This window comes from Orbicella faveolata, unplaced genomic scaffold, assembly GCF_042242905.1.
Source record: "Orbicella faveolata isolate gen_17 unplaced genomic scaffold, um_ofav_v1 contig_25, whole genome shotgun sequence".
NCBI lineage: Eukaryota > Metazoa > Cnidaria > Anthozoa > Scleractinia > Merulinidae > Orbicella > Orbicella faveolata.
Genome location: NW_028301553.1, coordinates 7,527,174 through 7,541,712, shown reverse-complemented (window position 1 = coordinate 7,541,712; position 14,539 = coordinate 7,527,174). Strand labels below are relative to the sequence as shown.

The 14,539-nt window shown below is 38.2% G+C and overlaps 2 protein-coding genes across 2 annotated transcripts in view; one reads left to right on the top strand and one right to left on the bottom strand.

Moving 5' to 3' along the window:
- Nucleotides 1-14,539, bottom strand: part of LOC110044222 (uncharacterized) — a 54,604-nt gene that overhangs the window by 36,122 nt on the left and 3,943 nt on the right. The window contains exon 2 of the mRNA XM_089293274.1: nt 2,146-2,324. The gene's annotated coding sequence lies outside the window, so the exon portion shown is untranslated. The remainder of the gene's footprint in view (nt 1-2,145; nt 2,325-14,539) is intronic.
- On the top strand, nt 3,127-12,719 carry LOC110040729 (uncharacterized). Its single transcript, XM_089293375.1, has 14 exons — nt 3,127-4,388; nt 4,864-5,101; nt 5,264-5,372; nt 5,650-5,753; nt 6,160-6,275; nt 6,582-6,655; nt 6,755-7,032; nt 7,297-7,448; nt 7,630-7,714; nt 8,823-9,034; nt 9,544-9,636; nt 10,121-10,337; nt 10,582-10,668; nt 10,943-12,719. Exons 1-14 carry the CDS (start codon nt 3,366-3,368, stop codon nt 12,565-12,567), a joined length of 4,413 nt encoding a protein of 1,470 aa, XP_089149501.1. The 5' UTR covers nt 3,127-3,365; the 3' UTR covers nt 12,568-12,719.

The following is a 14,539-nucleotide window of genomic DNA, read 5'->3' as shown; positions in this document are numbered from 1 at the left end:
GTCCGTCCACTAGATAGATTCTTTGGATTCGCTGCCACCGATGGCGTCATCGAGGGGCAAAAGAAGTGCAGAACAACCAAGGATGAGAAGGACGATCGAGCACCTCGGGACAAGAGGTAGAGACAGCAATGCGATGTGAACTTGCATGTAAACTTCCGTAATGGTTCGATTTAACGCTCGGGACGCATATTTATTTTTGGTACCTCAATGGAGGGCGCTTATTCGAGACTGGGCGCTTATTCGGGACAGGGTTCTTATTTCTTTTTTGAGAGAAAACCGAATGTTCAAAACAAAACTTTAATACGATATGAACCTCCTTTGATAGGTACTCTGACGACCTAGTTATATTATAATATTAGAATAGAGGCGCTCCTTTTAGAATGGAGGCGCTTATTCGAATAGGAGCGCTGATTAATAAACACACATTCGAAGAGGGGCGCGTATTCGAAAGGGGGCGCTTATTGGACAGAGGGCGCTAAATCGAATCATTACGGTACTAGAGTGCCAAACCCAGCCTAAAACTGTAGTCTGGAAAATGAAAACGGTCTTCGAAGCAGAGAGGCGGGGATCACATTTATAGAGGGCTAGTAAGACTTTCTGCGGGTTCTGAAGGAGATCGTGTCTGTTGTTCCTTCCACTGTATAGGTCATCAGCAATTTTTGGTGACCACGCCCTCTTCAAACAGGTGACCAAGCACGCGGCGCATGAGTTCTGCTAGGGCCATTTCGGAACCCTGCATACCCATGGCGGACCTAGCATATACATGCACTTACCGAAATGGTGTGGCGACACTGCAATATTTTATTGAGGAACGCGAGAGTGGGATTCGGTAAGATGCGCTGTTTAAATCTGTGGCAATAGTTTGCTTCCACTGAGCAATATCAACATCAGCCATAAGGGAGGAGTGGGGCTTACTGTAGCGCCCAGCATCGGCAAGAGCAGCTTCGGTAAAGGCCCTGGTGGTGGTTCCAGGTTGTCATTACAAGGTTCATCAGCTGTGAAAACAGTGTTCATTCCACCTAAGAAAGTGTGGCTGTGATGAGAGATTAGGAATGCGAATTTTTCCCGCCACGATAGAGACTACGCTTGGAGAAGGCCACAGATGGCCACAGATGGCCACAGATGAGAGGGTGTTTAAGTGTATAACACTTGAAGCACTAGTGCGAGGTTCTAAGGCGTATTTACTGTCAGGAAGGGCATCACTGGATAGTTGCAACTTTATAATTTTCCGTGTCGGACGGTTATAGACTTATAGGGGGTGAGCGGAGCATCAAGGCCTGTCGTTCTACGAAGATGAGCTCGCGGCCTTTGTGGGAGAATGAAAAGCGTACCTCACCAACGGCGTGAACGGGGGCATGAGCCATCTGCTTGGTGAACCATCTGTATGGGTGACTGGCTGTATGGTGGATCATGTTACCAGTGGCGCCGCTATCAATTGTTATCAGTACCGGGTTGTGAGTGTAAAACATACCTAAATAGGGTGACTTCCGAGTCTGAATACAGAAGACCCTAGGGCTTTGGCTAAGTGCAGTGTCATCGGTGTCGCGGTCAACGATATCTAAAATGGGTGCCGTCTCTGGTTCGGGGGAATCGTCAAGGTTGTCGGCAATAACTATTATCTAAACCTGACACATCAAACGTCGTCATTTCCGGTGACTGGTACATCCCGTCAATCGAATTGACAAACTCGGCAGTCTGCTGTGGAAGTCTGCAAGCTGTAGAAATCCACGGTTGACATCATGCAACTATTTGCGAAATGTTACATTTTGCGACGCCGTCCATGAATCAAAACAAAAAACGTAAACGCGCAGTGCGGACTAGAAATCACCTTTAACTTTTAATTTTGAACAAAGGTTTATAATGTTAATAATTTATATTACAAACGTTATTTTAATCTGGAAGTGGGGAGTCGAGTGAAACCCGGAAGTTTAGCTGTCCGCTGGACGTCCCTGACGCAGATCAATTGGAATTTTCTAAAGTGGAGAGTTACTTTAAAGTGCGTGCGTTGAAAATAAAAACGCTTAACTAGAAATTATCAAGTTTGTACGAAATGCTGTTTAAACTGTTTTTCTACAGTTTCAGTTTCCCTTATCAAAATAACTTCTCGAAGACTGCATACCCGTCCAAAAGATATTTTACACTTACTTGTTGTTGTTGTTGTTTTGTTAGCTCTGAAACCTTGATTCCACAGCTAATGAGTCGGCAACATGTTCCAAGACTAACATTTTCCACATCGAGCGAACATTTCATCATGTCACGCTAGCGAAGTACATGTCGCCAAGGTCATGGATGATCGAGGTTGTCTTCCGGCCGTCAAAACTTTGCTTTATATATGAAAGCAAAGCAAGAACAAATTAAATTATAAATGATATCAAATCTGCTGAGAGGTGCGAGATAAGGGAACAGACAAAAGTAAAATTAAAATAAGCTTGACAATTCAACATGGGAAACCTTCTAATAAGACTATAAAAAAAGTCAACAAATACGCTAAGCGTCAATGTTAATTGCATCATAATATAAATCCTTTTAGAACCCGAATCGCTGTTAAAGCCATAGTTCATGAGAGTTCGAAGTATCAGTTATCCTGTTGGTTTTTTCATGCAACCTTGCCATAAATGATTTGGATCTATCAACATATAAAAAGTTTCAAACTTTGTAACATGAGGAGCTTTGCCCAAGAAAAAAATTCTCAGCAGGATGTGTAAAATGAAACCTTGGCTTGACACAGTGAGGCGAGAGATCTCAGTTATCACACGGCCGAAATTAATTATCTTTTTTTGATCCTGTCATGCAACAAAATAAACCAGACGCCACAATCCACGCGCGAGTCTTAATTTAAACACGAGAAGACTTTGGCAATTTTCTTTCGCAAATATGCAACAAGTGAAGATGTGAAATCGAACCGACTTTTTACTTGCGGTTCTCTGATTGCTGAGCACTTTTATTGAACGCTTGCTGTTTTTGGATTCGCCGAATTTAGTCAACGGCAGAGGAAACTAAAAACAGTGACAGTAAAAGAAGAAGTGACGTTATGAAACTAAGTTTAAACGACATGGAGATAGGCTTCGTTTCTTTGTTCGTTTTCTTTAATCAGCTAAAATTTGTTAAAGCGTGCGTTAAGCATAGGTAAACTCGGTGTCGTCGGTCACATAACTTGCGTGTAACGCAAACGGTTAGTTTCCAGTACCTCGCTTGTGTCCTGGCTATTGTTTTCGGATGTCTGCAGAGGATTTGTGTACTTGCTTGTGATCGCTATTGTGTGTCAAAGGTAATTTCTTACTAACTGGGTAATATTCTACTTTGGCGGGACTTTCAAGTTTCAAAAGCATCATGTTTTTGATTTGTAACTCACTTGAAGCATCGATATGGTGGGAGACGAACCGTCGTCCTCCTCCGCGTTTAACGTTTCCAGTCTTTCAAGGGTTACAAGTTCGTCGCTTGACCCTCGAAAGCATTGGTATGTCCTTACCAAAGAAGTTTGTCGAGGTTACCCGAAGGATTTCGCCAGGAATGAAATTTTTAAGTCATTTCCAAACGAGCTTCGAAGTGTGGCTCCGCGGGAACTTCAGCCCGCCAAATCGGCGTATTCAAGCGACTTCCGAAGAACGCCAAATACAGTATATGTCGCTTCGACCTTTGGTTTAATTGCCGGACTACTACGTCAAAGCGGTCGTTCAGCTAGTGGCTTTCTGAATTCAGCTGTATTCACGCCGATTGTAAATCTCCTAAACTCCATCGCCTTGGACATGGAGCACCGCGATGCCATGGACTTCGCTTTTGGCGGGAAAGCGTGCCCAGTTATTCAAGCCTCTGAGGAACTCCAAGCAGAACTGGCGGAAAAATCACGGTCAATTGAACTCCTTGAACTCAAACTAAAAAACCTTCAGGGTCAGGTTGTTGATCTTGAAACGAGTTTAAGTGATTTTTCTTCTTCAGAGCCAACATGCTGTTCGACTCCTGTCAACTCTCGTTCACCATCATCGTGCTGCAGTTCGATCGAGGAGACAAAATGCAGCCCAGACCTCGGATCGACGACCAGAAAACGACAAGTTTTAGCCAAGTGCAAGGAAGTGCTAGATTCAATCAGTGACGTCTCTGAAAAATATAAAGAATCAATTGCTTGCGTTCTAGGAAACAGTTTTATTTATGGTGATGATGCTCAGAGAGAAAACGTGAGAAACCACATCTCGGAGGTCATAAATATTGTAATGGACTCAAAGGGGTCGAAGAAAGGCTTTTCTGAGCTTCTGTCCTCAGAAACACACGCTCGTGTTTTCCAGAGCATGAGAGTTCCGGATTGGGTGCTGTTGTATTTCAAGCTGCACACAAAGTTGCCTGATTCAGCATGGCAGACGCTGCTCAATTTGACCCAACTTGGAAAGACCGGGGTGAGTGCACTTCTGGGTAATGATGAGTGACATGAAAAGCTTTTGTTCCCTTTTTCTATTTATTGTTCTTAGTTTTGTTTGCATGCTGCTGCTTTTCATTCATTGTTGATTTGCTCAATATAATGGTTACGTATTCTCCAAAAAATAAATTACCATCATTACTTTTATCAAGGCTACTTCCCAACAAAAAATGTGTGTCTAGTATAATTTATCAGTTTCACAATGTATTGAGCATTTCAATTTTACTCAGAGTGATCGCCAAAGACAACAAATCAAATATCGTAATAGCATAAGGAACTAGCTAGAAGCAAGGAAACACAAGTGACCAAATCACATATGCCAAATCGCAATTGGTTTTTTTTTTGCATCTGATTGGCTGAGAGGGAAGCACGACCAACTTGACTTGATAAGAGATGACTGTATATAAGAGTTAAATTTATGCCTCCATTAATAGTTTCCTTCTATTTATCCTTAGCGATCCAGTGATACACCTTTACTTCTTTCAAAAAATGAAATCAAGGCTGTAAAGAAGTTAGTATTTTCTGTTGTGCGGAAAACGCTGAAAATTGGTAGAGTCAATGATGCTGACTTTGAAGCATGCGATGTGGACCTACAATCTGTTCTTGTCTGGGCCATACGAGAACAGCGCCTTCATTGTTGTGACACTGAGGACCTGGAATTCAATGTTAAACTTGATGGCCGTCCTCTTGGTGGTGAGTGTATCAGTAACATATTTTAACTGGGTGTTTCATTTGTCTGCCTAACAGTATCTACTGCAGTATTTTTGATAAGATTGTGTCATTCTATGGGTTAATAATAATATGTTATGAATAGTTGGTAATAAAACTATTTATTTTTGGTATTTTGTTTTCAAGGGAAAAATCAAGTGGCTGTTGGTCTGGCCCCCATTGACTTTGCCAATAAAAGTTCTGAGAGCGCCTTGTCAGTCTACCCTATTGCTATAGGGAATTGTAAAGAGAATAGGTCAGTGACTACTGATTGTGCAATCATGAACAATTTTTTGCATTTGGATAAGAAAGTAGGCATTGAGATGTTGCTGTAAAGAAAAGAAACATTTATACATGTATTTCTCAGTCAGTTATTTAAGATGTAGTAGAAACTCTAGATAAAAAGAGTTCCCTTTCTTTCATGAGCAGCTTTAGTTGAATTTTGTGATGAATACATTTTTTTCTGTTTATTACCTTCTTTCAATTAAGGTGACGTTTAACATTTTTTATTTTTGTCCCTATTCTTATATTAGGGCAAATCTAAAGCAATTGATTAGAAATCTTAATTGCCAGAAGAATGTGATAAAAAAACATGGCATTGTTGTGGATGGAAAAAAGTACAACATCTCTTTCACAGGTACATGTAAATAGTGATTTAAACCAGACTGATGAGAAAGGGAATGAATTTTGAAATGCTGTTATTTATTTAATGGGACATTATTTGTGTTTATTTGGGAGAAAAACTAAGTTAAAGCTATCTCATAATTTTTTACAGGGATCAATTAATTGTGCAAAAAAAGCGATGGCAAATACTGTTTGATAATTACCTTAATATTTATGGCACTGTTCAGTACCTTTAGTAACATTTTGCTGTTGTTCTAAATATCATAACAATCCTGCCATTAAATAGGGTTAAATCAACATTAATACCACTGGTTCATAAGGAAATTGGACAAACTTATACAGTATGTGAAATGGTCCTTGGATATTGTTTGGCCTCATTAGCATGTGTTATGAATTGTTTCCCCTTATATGACCTTAAGTGACTCTGGACTACAAGGCTTTGCTGCTTCTCCTAAACAAAAAAGATGATGAGGATTTCCTCCTTGGTGGCAAGGGCTATGGAGTGCAGTGTTGTGCATTTTGTGATGCAATAAGGGTAAGGTTTTATATATTTACATGTAGTTTGATGGTAACTGCATTAATTAACACTTACTTGAATTGTAAACTGCATTTTAGTATAGGGTTCAGTGACTATCTGTATCAATCATGTCAGTTATAAATTAGTACTATTATCATCAATAAAATACTTTTATTTTTGCAATCCTAGTAAACACTGAATGTTAAGACAAGAAAAATAGATATCATTATCTAGTAGCTCTTTAGCTCTTTGTGGAAAAATTTTATGTTTTTTCCAGCATTCTAAATGAGGTCAATATTTCTATTGTCCATAACTTTATTTTAGGCTTGCACTTGCCATGGAGTTGCTGTGGATGAGACATGCCTGGATTGTTTAAGATCAAAAGCTAACATTGGAAGGTGAGGGTGTTGTGAGCACAACTGACTGGTAAATATAAAATAATGGAAATTTCCAGGTTCAACGTAAGCCACTGAGTGTGTATTTTTGCTCTTTTTCAGGGGTACAGGCCTTCGGGATGATCTCAATTTTCTTCTGGAGGAAGACTTGAGCAGCATAAATCTTTGCTCTCTACATTGTGAGATGCGAAATTGTGAGCAGCTTCTAGGCTCATTGGGTTTGTTTGCCTATCGAGTTGGAACCCTGGACAAGTTGAATGGTGCCTTGTCTGATTATGGGCCTGAAAACTGTAGAGGTTTTCCTAGAGTAACAGTTAAAGAACGGAAAGGACAACAAACAGCAATAGAGAGACAAAATATACATGTTGCATCTTTTTCAGGTACTGTCATCAGTCCTTTAATCTATTGTTCATCACCAATGTAATGCTGTCAGGAATATGCCAAATGAATGAACCCATTTACAGAGTGAACATAATTTATAACTTTGTGAACATGATTGCATACAGTCTTAGGAAACAACTTTTTCAATTTTCACTCCGATTGCAATGTGAAGGTCATGGAGTAGTATACATACTTGTGCCATTTTATGACACTGATGCAAGTTTGGTGGTCGGTATTTAAAGTCAAGGTAAATTCTTTATCAGGTTCGATGGAGAGAGAAGTTCTTAAAAACTTTGAAGAAATTGTAGCAAGGTCACTCCCCCTTGAGAAAGTTGCCCATTACTATGAGGAATGTTCTGGAGCTGCAAGAGACGTTCTGCTAAACTATGTCACCTTTTTTGAACAGAGGATATCGGTGGGTTAACTCATACATGTAGCAAGATTTTAAATATCTTACATTACTGAGCAGAATTTAATGCTTTATATCATTTTAATACACATAATTTTAGGTTGGGTTGAGATGACTTGTAAGGGAATAAATAATTATGTTTTACAATAAAAACTTACAATGTAATTAACAATGTCCTTATTTGTAGTTTGTAGATGAGATACTCGACCGGGGAACCTTTGTTAGAGACTATGGTGTGCGGCAAGAAACAATTGACCTTGATGACACAAAAGGTGAAAGGACATCTCAACGAAGCTCATTAGCTTACTATATTTATAAATTGTTCACTTAATAATTTTTTATTTACTCATCAGCCTATTCAATATTCATAACTTTCTCAAGATCTGAAATTGTTCTTAATGGAGCTACAGTTCAGTCAAGGCTTCTTTGCCTAAATTTTCAAGTTTCTCATTTCATTTGTAATCAAATTGAATTTCCCTCATGCTTGACCACCTATGTCTTGGATTACTCCTACCTATTTGATGTTTGTTTACCCTGGGAAACTATTATTTTAAGGTTTCCTTACCAGTTGGGATTCTTAATATAGTTGAACCTCCTGTAAGCCACCACCCAAAATGTGAAGCCTAGGTGGTCGCTTATGGTAGGTGGTCGCTTATGAGAGCTTAGACCATAATGGGTCAAAAGTTTTCCTCATTAGAATATGATAACTGCCGAGACTTAACCCATGAACGAATGCCAATGCAATGTTTTATTCATGTGAAAGTCAATTTCGAGAAAAACATCTGGTTCTTCCCATTGAGAAATTGAGATAATGCTACAACACCTTATCCAATTTATGCTCTACTATCTGTCAAATAGTTGCTTACCGGAGGTTAAAAACAAAGGAAAATTTCAAACTTTTAGCTCTAAAAGTAGTCGCACTCACTAAAAAGAGGTTTCAAATATACCGATTTGACTTGGAAACTTTTGGTATTTTGGAAAACTGGTCGCTGAGGAGAGGTGATTGCTTACGAGAGGTGGTCGCAACCAGAGTTTGGACTGTAGTTTATGTTACATTTGAAATATTTGTTTATTTATTTACAGTGGCCCCAATTAGCACATTTAATAGTGCTAAATACATTTGACACTTAAATAAAGTTATTATTATTATAATTATTTAAAGTAAATTTCACACATTGTAATTTTGATGTAAATCCTTTATGCAAGAACCTTTACCCACATAAAGTCATCTGTCTCTCAACCCAAGGCTATGAATGGCTGGAAACAAACATAATCAGGGAAACCTTGGGTTGCTCCAGACTACAACAAATTGGTCCATTATATTCCCATTAAATGCTTACACTGACAATCTGTTGGATTCTTTCTGTTTTTGGCTGTAAGAACTTAAAGTGTTCTTGGAGAACCTAAAGGAGAACTGGATTAAAAGACAAAAAGAAGTCGAAGAAAGATTCCTGGAGCTGGAAGAACAGTGTGGCAATGAGGAACCCCTACCCAAGAAGAGGAAAAGAGGGAAGAAGAAAAAACTCATGGAAGACCACACTGATCCCTTCGCAAATTATGCAGCCCAACTTCAAATTGAATTTTTTGTCAAGGTAAACTTGTAGCTAACTTTGACATGCAAGTAGGTTGCATACACTCAATTGAGTCATTCACTTATAAAAATGCCTGACTGGAAAATCAGTGTTGTTCAATAACCAACATTGTCAACTGAAAGATTAGCAGTTTTATTTGTGAAGAAACAAAAAGTTTAACTGCAGCAGTTGTAACTTTATTTGACTAATACTTAACTGATGAAAGAATGAAGGATGCGAATACAGCCATAACACTACTGGAAAAATTAGCTGAAAAAATTTCAGGCTCTAAATGGGATTCGAAACCATGACCTTTGCATTACTGTTGCAATGCTCTACCAACTGAGCTGTCAAAGCCACATGAGAGCGGTCGTGTGTGGGTTGGGCCCTATATGTTCAGTGGACGTAATACTCAGCTGAAATTTTTTCATGTCATTTTTCCAGTAGTGTTATGGTTGCATTCGCATCCTTCATTCTTTCATTATTTAATTGCTACTGTTGGACATCTATTACCATGTAATACTTGTCAGGTTTGCTGTGATTGGAGGGAAATTGCCCACACAATGCGTGACAGAGTGTTCGAAGACCATGAAGAGCAATTGATTGATATCCATGATGTGAAGGTATTATTTTTTATATTGAAAACAATTATTATTCTCTTACGAAGCTGTTGTGGCCATAGCCCTTGGTCCATATACACACTTGCTTAAACTTTTCTTGAGTTTGTTTGAATTAACTGAAAATGGTAGGATATCACCTTTATGAACTAAGTTATTCAATACATACAGTGGTTTAAGTCCATTTTTGTTTTAAGCATTGCATCTAGACTTGACAGGTATGAAACTGGTTTGTGCAGAAATATTCAGGAATGATCAGTTACTCTTACTAAATCCAACAAGGTTAATAGGCTGATAGAAAATAATTTCAACCATAGCTTTTCTACACTGGAATGCTAAAGCTGTATGTTACTGTCAAAAACTACATGCTTTTCTGTAGTGTCAAAATTATTGTGTATACCGTTAAAAATTTTACAGGTAGAGAGGGTTACCCATCTTTGATAATTTAATTTCTTATTACATTCTTGTTTTCTTTTGCTATACTCTCTAGTGCAAGGAGTGGGGCTTTTTGTTGAAAATGCTATTTGGACTACACCTTGGCACTGGTGATTATGGGCACCTTGTCATAGATCACAGTGCTATGCTCCTACGGCACTTTAGGTCCTTCTATAAATATTCTGGCCAAGGATTTGAGGCTTCTCACAAGCTACACAGACAATTGTATTCTAAGGCAACAAATCATGATTCATCTGGACCTGGCCAGTCATGTGAGTTACAAGATACTGTATTATTATCATCATCCTTGTCGTCATTATCATAACTGTTATCAGTATTAATTATAGTTATTTTACTTATTATAGTCCAGTCACACTAGTTTCAGTCACTTTTATTTCTCAATACTCCCTAGAGTGTCTGTTGAGGCCATAATGATATAGAATCAAGTTTAAATGAAAGTAAAATAAGTTGTAATATCAAATAAATTGGGTTTGAAAACATTTTCTCTTCCTATAGTGAATCAAATTCTCACGCATTGGTATGCAACCATGCTGCTGTCGTTGAGATATTCATTCCAACAAGCTGAAAATTGCATTATGGCCAGTAAGTATTAAAAACCGAATTATGTGCCATGGATATTTTGTAATACTACATCAATAGATTAACTCCTTGTGTGCATTTTACAGATGGAGATAAAAGGAAACCAAGTAAATAAACACTGAATTTAATTACACGTATATCTTAATGCAAAGTTTGTGACATAATTGTGTAACATTAGCATTTGCTAGCATGCAATGTTAATTCGAAACAGGTATGGTTTTCACTCCCTCAAGCACTATCTTTTCTTTTGTTTTTTGTTTTTTTTTTTCATTCTTAGGAAAGAAAACATTTACCTACCGTGGATGTGGCTGGAAAAGTGCTGGTCATGAAATGAGATCTTGGACAGGAGCTATGAAAACTTGGGTTCAAGTAATCAATAATTTATTTGAGCAAATGTTTGGAAGTGACTTCCTTACATACTGCTATGATAAAGACCATGGCACGAGGGTCGAGGACACAGTGACATCCAGTATTTTAGAATACTGCCATGATCACTGGGAAAGTCAGTATGGTGTCCACATCAGTCCACAGCCACCACAAGATCTTTCTGGTAAGTGTCACCCAGTAGCTACCACCTTGGTTTCAGATACTGACATGCTGACTGAGCCAACCCCACTGCAAGATCTTTCTGGTAAGTGTCACCCAATAGCTACCAACTTGGATTTAGATTCTGCCATGCTGAATGAGCCAGCCCCAATACTCATTCCAGAATCTGAACCAGCTAAATGTAACTTGGAGTCTGTCACTTCTCATTCATCTCCTCAACTAAAAGCTGCAGTTGTCATTGAGGATCAAGGTGAGACCATCCTGTCACAGCAAACTGCCTTGCAAGTTGCTATGGCCAAAGCTAGCACAAGAGGTGAAGAAACTGCTCTACACAGTTTACTTCCACCTCTGGCATCAAAATTTCCCTTGGCACTCCAGCCAGTTTATGGTAAAACCTCGAATGCAGATCCCTTCTCATTAACAGAGCGTCCCTGTAAAAGTGACATCCAGAAGGCTCAGAAAGTTCTGCTTGATGCTAAAAAAGCAGGCATGAATCCTACTGGTATTGACATTGAAGGCAAGGGTCAGTTTTCTGAGAGTGCCCTCTGTATCCTAAAACGCTTCTGCACACTAGCTGACACTACTCGCAAAGTGTCTGCAGAAGCTAACTGGCTTTCAAAAATGAAATGCTCACCTGAAGATCTTGTACGATTACAAGATGCCCTTTGGCATCATCCAACAAACCACCCAATACTAAAGTACGGTAAGAAGGGATTGGATTCCACGTCATTTTCTGATCTTGTTGAGGAACGATATATCGATAGCTTTGTCATTGATATATGCATCGGTAAGTTTTTGGATGAGGCCAGAGAAAATGGTAAGAATGACACTGTGTACTTTCCCACAGAATTTTATGATTGGATGAGCTGCAACGACAAGAATTTCCAGCAGCTGCAATTAAATGAAACAACAAAGCACATCTCAAACATCGATGATTTGCAGCAAATTCTAGTGCCAGTTTACATGCCTAACCATTGGGGCTTAATCTTTGTTGATTTAGCCCAGAAAGAGATGTACTTTGATGATGGCCTGCAGTCAGCAGTTCCTACCATGTCCCTTCCATCAGTCAAGTTGTCATTAGAGTTACTCTCTGAAATGTACCCACACCATCCACTTTTTCAAACAAGGTTTTGGAAAAACTATCCAAGGTTTCGGCGCTTTGGTATGCCATCTCAGGCACCGGTTAACTCAAAAATGATCGGCATTGGAAGCTGTGGGATTGGTGTGATCATGGCTGCAAGGGATATGATTCAGAATGGGTCTTCATGCATCAACAACTTCCTGTGGAGATTTTCTGATATGGATCAACACAGGAAAACTTTAATGTTGCAGATCCTTGACTGGAGTACTCCATAAAACCAAGGTGTCCTACACTACTATTCTTCCTGTCTTGGCTAGCCAGTCACATGTAGACTCTGGTTATTTGAAGGCAGAAAATCTTCATTTAGCTAGTTCTGCCTCTCTTGGGTAGTCAGTCCTATTTAGACTGTTGTTATCTGAAGAACAGAACTTTTATTTTCACCTAGTTCTGTCTCTCTTGGGTAGTCAGTCCTATTTGGTCTGTTGTTATCTGAAGAACAGAACTTTTATTTTATTTTATTATTATTTGCTTAGTTTTTAATTATTTATTAACTTTTGTTAATTTTTTTGATGATTTTATTTTATTTTTTCTTTTCTTTTTTATTGATACTCATTTCTTTCATTTATTTTGACCCAGTTCTGTCTCTCTTGGGTAGTCAGTCCTGTTTGGGCTGTTGTTATCTGAAGAACAGAACTTTTACCTCATTTTAGTATTCATTTATTTTTAATTCTATTGTTATTATTATTATTATTATTATTATTATTATTATTATTATTGTTATTATTGTTTTATTATTATTTTTTTTTGTTTATTTTTTTTTTTTTGGACCCAGTTCTGTCTCTCTTGGGTAGTCAGTCCTGTTTGGGCTGTTGTTATCTGAAGACAAAGACCTGTTTTTGTTTTTTCCTTATCCCCCCACTGTTTTTCCACCTCATGGTCCGTACCTTGTCGTGGTGAGGTGGCTTGTGTGCCTCAGTGACCTGTTTGAAGCAAATCCAGTGAAAGATACAGTTTCTTGATATACTAAATCAATTGAAAGGTAGAGGCCAGACTAAAACGGACCATCCTTTCTTAAATGCCTTTGACTAAATTTCAGACAGATTTTAATCAGTTGGAATTCTATATGCCCTGGTCTGAAGTGGACCTATTTATAACATCCGACAATCACTTCAAACCATTAACCTGATAAGAGGATACCAAGGCCTTTTTATAAGAGATGTCAGAATTGAAGCCTGGAATACCTGGCATAATAGACCCAAACAGAAGGAGGTATGATAGTTTTTTTCTGCTTTCCCTTTCACAAACATTTAATGTTCTGTTTGTTTAATTTATAACAATATTGTGATTTCTTACTCTGTATTGTTTCTATCGAGCAGTTTGTTATACTTGGGCTGTTGTTATTTAAGGGCATCATCATCATCATCACTATCATCATCATCATCATCATTTCTTTTAACCCAATTCTGTCTCTCTTGGGTAGTCAGTCCCATTTGCATGGGCTGTTGTTATCTGAAGAACAGAACTTTTCTTTATTTTATTTTATTTTTTTTACCCAGTTCTGTCTCTCTTGGGTAGTCAGTCCCATTTGCATGGGCTGTTGTTATCTGAAGAACAGAACTTTTCTTTATTTTATTTTATTTTTTTTACCCAGTTCTGTCTCTCTTGGGTAGTCAGTCCCATTTGCATGGGCTGTTGTTATCTGAAGAACAGAACTTTTCTTTATTTTCTTTTATTTTTTTTTACCCAGTTCTGTCTCTCCTGGGTAGTCAGTCCTGGTTTTTGGGCTGTTGTTATCTGAAAAACACAACTTTTATTTTATTTTATTATTTTTTTTTTTTTTATCCAGTTCTGTCTCTCTTGGGTAGTCAGTCCTGGTTTTGGGGCTGTTGTTATCTGAAGAACAGAACTTTTATTTTATTTTATTATTTTATTTTCTTTCCCCAGTTCTGTCTCTCTTGGGTAGTCAGTCCTGGTTTTGGGGCTGTTGTTATCTGTTATTATTACTATTATTTTATTTTCTTTCCTCAGTTCTGTCTCTCCTGGTCAGAACCTGTTACATGCAGCACTCTTTAGTTTTATAATTTAACATTTTGTGTCCATTTCAGTCATTTTAATAATGTGGCAACTCTTTTAGGTCGCAAAGCAATGCAAAGTTGGCTGTTGTTAGCAAGAGTACTTATGAGGTATGAGAGCTGTTGGTATATACTTAAAGTTTTATTTTTGACAGACAAATGTTCCCTTAATCTT